Source organism: Olea europaea, unplaced genomic scaffold (genome assembly GCF_002742605.1).
Source record: "Olea europaea var. sylvestris unplaced genomic scaffold, O_europaea_v1 scaffold1178, whole genome shotgun sequence".
Classification (NCBI taxonomy): domain Eukaryota; kingdom Viridiplantae; phylum Streptophyta; class Magnoliopsida; order Lamiales; family Oleaceae; genus Olea; species Olea europaea.
The window spans coordinates 17,786-27,995 of record NW_019229188.1 but is presented as its reverse complement, the minus strand read 5'-3'; the positions used below and the strand labels follow the sequence as shown (position 1 = coordinate 27,995).

Below are 10,210 nucleotides of genomic sequence, written 5' to 3'. Positions count from 1 at the left end.
GATAAGTTCAAAATTATTCAATGAAAAACAAAGAATTGAAAGCAAATATTGCTCACAAAATAATCTCTCAATTGATAATAATGAATGTTGCACTTACAATGAAATAATGAGTCCTCTACATAGGAAACTTGATAAAACCCTAGTCTACATGAAAAAAAGAATCCTAAGGATTACAAAAATTTGCCAAAAATTAGAGTTTTAACTGAAATAAAAGATCCCACAAAATTTGGAAAAATTCGCGTCAATCTTATACTATGCAGTTGCATAGTACTATGGCTTGCGATCGCACAAAACAAAAGTTCAACCTCCAATTTGGATCAGAAATAGGGTATGCAACTGCATCCCTTTTTAAGTTGTGCAATCGCATAGCTTTAATGATGACTCCTCTTTACTCATGTGCAGAATTTGACGACGTTTTCGAATTGTACTCATGGGCAAAAGTCCGACACCTGAGCTGAAAGTTATGTACATTTTCATCCATGCTGCTCATTTTTTTCATATATCTTCCAAAGCTAGAATCCAACGCACCAAACTTGATCCTGCTTTCATGTCCAACATGTAAGTTGTTATTTGGTTTGTTTCACTCAAGCTCTTGGTCTTTACATCTCAGACAACTCATTCTATGGCCACATTGATCCTCCGTAACTCTTGATCTTGTCCTTGATTCCTCTTCAAGTTGAACTGGATCTTTGTAAGTTTGTTGCTTCCCTGAATCACATCATCCCCTCTCTTTTAAAAAGGATTCGACCTCAAATCTGCACCTACATCAAATGATGCAACATTAGACACATCGATGATAGGAATTATAATATACTTACCTTAAAGACCCAAGTTGTAGCCATTGTTCTCAATAATGACAATGACATAGAAGGCTCAATGTCCTCTAAGATGTAGTTTGGACCTTTTTTGAGTACATATTTGCCTCTTTTGTATGTGCACCCAATCATCATCGCCTGGAGTACACGCCTTGATTTATTTCTTTTGCAAGTTTGAGATACTTCGAGAACAATCTCCTGTGTTTCCACTTAAGCTACCACTTACACCAATAGTTACAGGAATTAAATCCAACAAAGTTAGAAAATTAAAACCAGTCACCATATCAGAACGTGTAGTAAAAATAGTGGAAGTTATTGAATTAGTTTCCAACATATTCCCTAAATTCGAACCCATAGAGTTAAGGATTTCAGGATTGAAATATAGACACTCATGCCTCGAATCACCAATAAGGCATCCCAATTGCCTACAATGCAAGATTAATTTCTTGCAACATACAAGAATATCATCATGTAACCTCTCAATTTAATATGCATACATCAACCCTTGCAATATAGCAAACTATCATACACTAGTAAGAATTTTTCTATTAATGCACACAGTATAAGATTATTTAATCCCATGAATATATTAGATAGGTTAGTGAGTTTAAATGACCTAACTAACCACTTATATATTTCACAATTACTCTTATAATCTAGTTTACAAGAATATATATATATATATATATATATATATATATATATATATATATAACTCATGCAAGTCATCAAGCATATCATTCAATCTAGGTATAGTTGTGAGTTTAAAATTACATGCTCTACGTGAAAAACTATTCCTACATGCTACATCATCTAACCTATGATGATACCTTACCAATGGTGAGTCATCGTGCATTCTCCATGTCCCATCCTTCCTGAGTACTAATAGTGATCACGCTGTACAGGATCTCATGTTTTTCTTCATAACCCTTTGTGTTTCAACCCCTACATACAAACTCCTTCCATTGCCTTTAAAGCTTCTTCGTCTCCTTACGAAACACATAGTCAATCTTCTATAATAAAGAAATATTCAAATTGGGGTGGGGTTGGTTAGTTTCATCCACAAATCGATGCTCAATGCCCATTTGGGTGGTATACCAATAGGCTTCTTCTCATGGACCAAGTCTTCAAAATTCTACAAGACAAAAATAACCGAACTAGGGAGGGGTTTGTTAATTTTCACTAAAGCCCTCTCAATTTCACTCCCTTTTTTGTGTAAGCTCAATTTTGGCTTTTTTCCCTCTAGAGATTCTCTTTATTTTCACTCTTGTGGCTCCACTTTTCTTTTAGCAACTTCTCTATTTCATTTTTCACTCTCTACTTTCTTCTCACAATTATTCACCTCACTATTTTCTCTCCTCTTCTTCCCTTGTTCCTTCATATGATCAATTTGAGAATTAGTCATGTCATGAAGCTTTGATATTTCTAGTTTGAAATCCAAACCAATCAACTTACTCGATGTACTACTAACATGCTTCACAATACATGTTTTACCTTCCACTGGGTTCTCAACTCCATCACATTCTCTAGGATTCTCTCTAAGCTCCCTTTCATGCCTATCCCTATAATAGTAACTAGGTGCATATTGCTTTCTCGTGATAGCCTTCAACTCATCCCAAGTTTTAATAGGCCTTTCACAATTCCTCGTCCTAGTTGTCACTACTTGATCTCACCAGGTAATAGCATAGTCGGTGAACTAAAGTACCGCATTCTTTACCTTCTTTTCCTCTGAATAGTTATGACAATTAAATATTAATTCGATCTTCTTCTCTCACTCCAAGTATGCTTCCGGATCACTCATTCCTTTGAATGAAGGAATTGTCATTTTGATGTTACCCACATTTTTGTCCACTCCATCCCCAACAAGATATCTTCCCCTTCTTTCATGCCTAGCACCTCTATCCCTCATTCTTCTTATCTTGGCATCCACTAATGTCCCCTCATTAATATCACTACCCACTTCATTTTCATCACGATTTTCCACCCTAGGCTCCCTCCTATCTTGCCGCCTCGTATTGGGAACTCTCTTACGTAAGTTGGCAAGCAATAGGTCTTACCTTTCCATTCTCTTGTCTATCCAACATATCCCTCATATCTTCAAACAACCTTTCAAATCGTCGTATCAACTCTTTCGACATGTTGACTTGATTGTTGTTTCTACTTGAAGTGGAGTCATCTTTGTCAAACATCCTAAATCTAAATAATATTTGCCTCACGTGTATTCCCTCGTGTATCATTCAAATTGGCTTTTTCCCTCTATCAGTCTCACCACTATTGCTTTTTCTCACTCAAAGCCTTTACCCAAGTCCTTCAAAGAACAAATCCTGACTCAACCAAATCTTATTCTAAAAGAATTCAAACTAAGACGTGAGTGAGATTTATAGCTTAAGAAGATTTAAAAAGAAAGAAAACAATTGGACACTTTTGAATGGGAATTTTTTAATTCAAGCAAGTGGCTCTTTAATTTTGGGTTGGACAATACTAAAATATATATGTATAGAGGTATAGACTTTTCTTTCTTTTTTTTTTTCTTTTTTTTTTTGGGGGGGGGGGGGGGGGGCTCAAATCATGAACTTAAAAATTGGTGACAATTTTCGGATTTTTTTCGCTCGAACATTCAACTACAAAACCAAGGAAACAAATGGAAATTGATATGGGTGATAAATTAGCCCAAAAAAACTTTCGAATTTTTTTAAATATTTTTATGGATTGAAGACTCAAATGATGAAGAAGAACATGAAGAAAAATGAAAATAAAGACTTAAAACAAAATGAAAAGGATATAATCTTGATTTTTTTTTTTTATCCTAAGTTCTGATACCAATTAATGCGAACCCACGAAGGAATTGAAGCTACGAAATCCACACAAGATTGATTTCAAACCCAAGAAAGCCAAGAAACCAAAGTTTTGAGTTTGACCTACAAATATTGAACCACGCAACCAACAATTACAGACAATATGTTGACATCTTGATCACTAGATTTGAAAATCTCACTCGAAAAGTTTGAACACTACAAGAATCAATTTTTGATAAGTTCAAAATTGTTCAATGAAGAACAAAGAATTAAAAGCAAATATTGCTCACAAAATAATCTCTCAATTGATAATAATGAATATTGTGTTTACAAGGAAATAATGAGTCATTTATACAGGAAACTTGATAAAACCCTAGTCTACACAAAAAATAATTTCTAAAGATTACAAAAATTACCAAAAATTAGAGTTTTAACTAAAATAAAAGATCTTATGAAATTTGGAAAATTTTGCTTCAATTTTATACTATGCAGTTGCATAGTACTATGGCTTATGGTCGCATAGAGCAAACATTCAACCTCCAATTTGGTTTGGTAATGAGGTATGTGACCACATCCCTTCCTAAGCTCTGTGATCACATAGCTTTAATGATTTCTCTTTTTTCATGTGCAGAATTTCACAACGTTTCTAGATTGTACTCATGAGCAAAAATCCAACACCCTAGCCGAAAGTTATGTACGTTTTCATTGACGTTGCTCATTTTTTTCATATATCTTTCAAAACTTGAATCCAACACACCAAACTTGATCTCCCCTTCATATCCAACTTATAAGTTGTTATTTGACTTGTTGCACTCGAGCTCTTAGCCTCTGCATCTTAGACAATTCATTCCATGGCTAACTTGATCCTCCGTAGCTCTTGATCTTGTCTTTGATTCATCTTCAAGTTGTGCTAGATCTTTGTAAGTGTGTTGTCTTCCTTGGATCACATCAACCTGCGCATAAGCTGATAGCACATGGTGCAATTTTCCCCATTATTACTCTTTATGCTCAAACTTTTTCTTCCACCAGCCATTTCTTGAAAAGTTGTAAAATTAAATATTTAAAAAACTTCCCAAATTCCAGTGGTCAACGCGACCAACTACCTCCACAACTTCTAAAAACTACATCTACTTTGTATGGTTTGATGAGAACGTTTAGATAGTTTTAAATTTGTGTAAAAAGGAAGAGAGAAGGGGTGTCTAAATTAATTGACTAAAATCAACTTTGTTCTTTGTATTTTAGGGGAAACACTACACAAGCCGTTGTGGAGTTTTGGGCTTCCACCTGGACTAATTAAGGTAGGGGTGGGGTGAGAACCCGGACCCTATTTTATTCATTAAAAATAGATATATCCGGGTGAATGAAGTGAAAACGTTATCTCTAGAAGTACATCAAGAGGGTGAAAAAAAAATGAAATCATAAAGGAAGTACACTTCCTTACATAAATAAGATTGGCAATGAAGTTTTACTATTAGTTTAGCCTTTAAATTCTCTTTGAACCTCCTTGTGATAAAGCACAAAATTAGCAAAGTATTATTGGAGAATTTCATTCACCATTTATTGTAAATTTTGAAAGGAAACTGAGAAGAGGCATTTAGGGATATTAGGTTCCCATTGGCAGGAAACATATTACCTTAAGCCATAGCATTTACAGGTGTTGAAATAATCGTCAGTTCAGACACTGTTGCTGAGGCTGTTGCTTTTGTGATAGGAGTCTGGGAATCTTCCATTTCTGTGATAAAAGAGAGAACACAACTAGGGTAAGCAAGATGATCAAACTCTATTCACGATAGAGAGAGCTCTGACACCATGAAGAAATTCAATGAATATTCTGGTGTGTATTGACAAAAATTATTACAAGTATATATATACAGGCAGGGAGATCAATCCCACTAATCCAGCAAAGTCAATCCTACTAATCTAGCATATACAATGGGGAATAAAATCAACTAAATAAAGAGAATAAAATCAACTAAAAATCAGCTAAATTTACAATAAATGGTGAATGAAATTCTCAAGTAATACTTTGCTAATTTTGTGCTTTATCACCTTGAACATAGGATGGTTCGAGCATTATAGACAACTTAGGGTTTTATCCTATGCCAAGTCCTCTGGGGTAAATACGATGTCACTTAACAACTTATAAAGAAACAGGGTGAGATCAATTGATGTACCATTTTTTTTTTTTAAATATTGGATCAATTAGAATAATAAGGCTTAAATATAAACGTTTTTAACTACAAGAAAATGTTTGATGGTATAATTACTACAAGCCGATACGAGTGAACAACCAATGAAGATTATCATCAAATTTTATAGAACAAAAAAATATCACCCCAAATTCGTATTTAATCCTGAAACACAAAGGAAAGAAGACCCATATAAAAACGAATCAATGCCATGACAAAATTAACTTTCTTCATGTTCACTACATACAAAGTTCAATCCAAGAGCCCGAAAAAATGCACGTCAAATTGACAAGCCCGCGATGTACTTAACTCCAGTAGAAGGGAGCCATGTATTTCCCATTATGAACTGAGACACTGTGAAAGTACTTGCTTGAGCCGAGTCATTAATTGCATGGTAACCAGGCCATTTCACTCGACTGCCAAAACCAGCTCCGGGGCCGTAATTCATGTATTCACCATAGAATAAAGTATCAAATGCGAATGTCTCATTCCATTCGAGCCATCCTTCAGGCCTAATGGCATTGCTAATGTATGATTGCATAATTACAGTACGAGAATACTGTTTCCACGGTCGACCTAAGTAGGTTGGTGTAGAGTTCAATGATGCTAGCACATCGGACTCTGCCGATATGTTACAAAACTGGATGGAAAAGCCCGTATTTTCTCCCGACTCCTTGCGACCTTGCGCAGTTATGGTGTTCTTCTGATTTGGAAGGCCCTTTCGGGCTAGAATTTGACAATTTTGGAAGACAACGGTACCATCACCGAACATAAAATCGATTGTTCCAGTAATTTCACATTCTCTGAAGAATTGGCGCATCGAGTGTGCATATAATGTGTCCTGGTACCCCCTCATACCACAACGGTACAACACCGAGAGGTCGGAATCTGATAGGAAGGCCACTGCTTGGTGCTTTTCAGGCCCGGCAGTGTTCTCGAAAGTCATGTCCCGTGCTATGAAACCTTTCCCTTTAACAGCTGCATTTGATAGGAAAAACAAACAAATACACAATTTAGCAATTCAATTATAATGTCATTCTTTACTTCACTAGAGATTAGTGTCACATAATTATAAAATCCTACACTACTTTGTCGAGTCTTTGTACAATTTTGTGTTATGTAGCTATACAATCTAGACATAATTAATTATTAGAAAAAAGCATGGAGCCCATTGAGACATGTACACTAGCAAGAAATATGGGTCGTGTCATTATACATTATTTAAGTCATGTTATCTAAAATACTTGAGTATGGATAATATTTCACAAATGTTGGGATGAAAATTGGGATTAAAGATTGTTCTCACCAAATGTTGCCGTACTGTACGTGGTCCAGCCATCAACATAGTTTCGATTCCCCGAAATAACTGTAACATCTATGCCATCTCCGATCATCATAATGTTCCATTTCTTCTTAGTGATATTTACATTTTCTCTGTACACACCTTTCTTTATATATATAACATATCTTTGGGTGCTATAATCGGGAGCACTTGAAACAGCATCCATTATGCTCGTGAAATTCCCAGTGCCATCTATAGCGACCACCACATTTGGTGTCACACCGTTGGTGGCTTGAAGGAGTTTCCGGTCAAAGGATTTGAGCCAATATGGAAATTGGTCATTGGATACAAGCTTTCTGCCACCTGACCGACCGCCACTGCCGCTAGAACTGGCACCTTTGGACGGTGCTTTATTAGGAGATGGGCGCACCATGGAAAGCATGTCACGGACTAATGACGTGATTCGGCTCAGGGTACCCGACACCAAATTCTTGACAAAGCTGTTTGTGCCCTCAAAACCTTCTAGGCAAGTGTCTTGGTTAGTCAATGTCCCACTTAGCCATGTTTTCATGTCAGCACTCAAATTCCCAGTGCTATTCTCCTTACCTGTAACCAAAGTAGACCCACAATTTGTAAAACATAACTAAAAAACAGAGAGAAGAAAAATTTTAATTCCTATCAAACCCCCAAAATCATAGAAGTCAAGTCACGTCATAGTATCGGTGTGAAATTTAACATATCACATGCATGGCAACAGAATTTGTCTACTATACCTTATTCTCGGTTGCATCTTTCGTAATCACAGCTCAAAAATTCATTAAAGACTCAGATTACAACTATCGAATTTAATAATTGATTAACATTGTTTTATCTTTTGACCGGTTCTTCTCGGGATCAAAATTTTTGTTAAATATACTCTCTTCGTCCCATTAATATAGGCTTACTTTCCTTATTTTATTATCCCACATTTATACTCATGCTTGTTTATTGAGCTTGTTTTGTTCATTTACTAATATATTCTTATTTAATTTGTCTAGTTATAACAACTTTTTCTACTTAATCTTGAAATTGTACAAATATTAATAAGGGTAAACTAAGAAAATTATTGGCAAAAATTCTTTTTAAATAAGAACTATTTAATAATTTTTTAGTCCCTATTTGATGGAGATTAAAATCAGATTTTTAGTGAATTTTGATAAAATTTGATGAAATATGTGATTATAAAGTTGTGAAATCCATGAAAAATATGATTAAAATTAATTGTTGATTTTAACTCATGTTAAAATTTAGATTTTAATTCCTATTATAGATGGATAAATTTATCGAAACAAATACTTTCACCACAAAATGACACGACCTTCAACTACTTTTTCCTCAGAAAGAGGAGGCAAAACATAAAAGGAAAACATGCAAAACTTTAACAAAAGCAAATCAAAAAAGAAAGAAAGAAAGGTACCCTTTGATTTCTGAGAAACGGAGAGTGTCATGCTCAGCTCATCCATCGAAAAGTCAAGAAGATCAAGACAGTCAGAAATGGCAGTGGACAGCCGGCGATCATCGCCAAATATGCCGGAAATTTTGGATACAATGGACATTACCTGCTCGACCGCCTCGACCGTAGACCTCACTGAGCCTACAAATTCCGATGCCGGAACATTTAAACACTGAGATTGAACAAAATTCCCAATGCAAAACTGTGGAGTCCATAAAAAAAATACCATCAAATTCAAGGACCAAGTATTTATCGGAGCAGCCATATTTTTACTCTTTAAAGGTAGTTTTTCTTAAGCATGCACGAACGAAAGAGGATGAAATTACAGAGGCAGTATAATGAATGAAAAGATGGGCAATAAATAGAGGAAGGTGAGGGTATTAATGAAGGTACTGTAAAAGGCAAGAATGCACTTGCATGGTCATGGTGTCAGCAATTCTTCTGTATATAATGGAAGAGAGGGGTGGGTGTGGCGGTCACCACCTAAGTGTGAGTTGTTGGAGAGACGATTCTTCGTTGTAGATAAAACCCCGTCGGCGCATCTTAGTAATGCGTGCCAGCTTAGTTAAAGCTTCTTTTGCTCTGCTTTGGAAAAACGACCGAATTCTCAGTTTTATTCTAATTCCCTGTCGAATTAAAATATATCTACAAATTTTGTAAATAATAATTTATTATAATTAATATAATTATTTGACATGTGTGGTTATTTAGTCGCTGTTTGTCATCCTTTAACAAATTAAAGTCCCGTCATTTTTCTCTCTCTTCTTCTTAATCACACATTTTTCATTAAAATAATATTACACGTAAATAAAAAAAAATCCTTATTTTTTATCCACACATTCTACATTAATCTACGATTCTAAAATTCATTTTTCCATAAAAATGGGTGCCAAACACCTCTAAATTGTTTGTTACAGTAACTTTTTCACAACACATTCACACAATAAAATATTTTAAATATAAATCAATAAAAAAAAATTTTAATTTTAACCACGCATTCTCCAAAAAATACTGCTCAAAACTCTATAATTTCTCTCATAACGGAAGACAAAAAGGCTCTTAGCTCTTGTTTGGGCTTCTTGAACAAATGTATTTCTCTTTTCTCTTAAAATTTTCAACCGCACATTTTTCAATAAAACAACATAATACATAAATTTAGAACTTTTCTTTATTTTGTAATCACATATTCTCCAAAAAAATCATTAATTTAAAATCTATTTTTTCCAAAATTTATTAGTGGAGCCCAAACAAGGATTTAACTTCTAGGTTATAATACGTGATTTTTAAATGATACTTAAAATCTAGAGTTTTCTAAATATTGAGGAATTTTTTAGTCTCTATTTAGAGGATTAAAATCAAATTTTTAGTAAATTTTAATAAAAGTTAATAAAAAATGGGTTGAAAAGTTGTGATTTCATAAAATATGCGGTTAAAATTTTTGTTGCTTTGACTTAAATTAATATTTTAATTTTAATTTCTTCCAAACAAGGATAGAAGTATGTGAATATTCTTTGAACCATTGAGGTTTCCTAAGAGAATGTGGATTAGAACACAGGTTCCTAGGATTGCGAACCATACCACAGATTTACGTTATGCCCTCGTTGCTCGTAAGACCGTAGGAGCATTACTTTTACTTT

At 34.6% G+C, this 10,210-nt stretch overlaps 1 protein-coding gene across 1 annotated transcript; it reads right to left on the bottom strand.

The window, feature by feature from the left end:
- Nucleotides 1–5,887: 5,887 nt before the first annotated feature.
- Nucleotides 5,888–9,132, bottom strand: LOC111373913 (pectinesterase/pectinesterase inhibitor PPE8B-like). The gene is made up of 3 exons (XM_022996509.1): nt 8,538–9,132; nt 7,106–7,687; nt 5,888–6,777 (listed from the first exon to the last, which is right to left on the bottom strand). The coding sequence occupies exons 1-3, from the start codon at nt 8,836–8,838 to the stop codon at nt 6,080–6,082; spliced, it is 1,581 nt and encodes a 526-aa protein (XP_022852277.1). The 5' UTR covers nt 8,839–9,132; the 3' UTR covers nt 5,888–6,079.
- Between the last annotated feature and the right edge of the window lie 1,078 nt (nt 9,133–10,210).

Excerpts from the sequence above, each read along its gene's own strand:
- LOC111373913 (XM_022996509.1), bottom strand. The coding sequence starts at position 8,838 with ATGGCTGCTCCGATAAATACTTGGTCCTTGAATTTGATGGTATTTTTT. Across the intron at positions 7,688-8,537 it reads CGTTTCTCAGAAATCAAAGG|GTAAGGAGAATAGCACTGGG; the intron begins GTACCTTTCTTT and ends CTTTGGTTACAG. Across the intron at positions 6,778-7,105 it reads GTACAGTACGGCAACATTTG|CTGTTAAAGGGAAAGGTTTC; the intron begins GTGAGAACAATC and ends TATCAAATGCAG.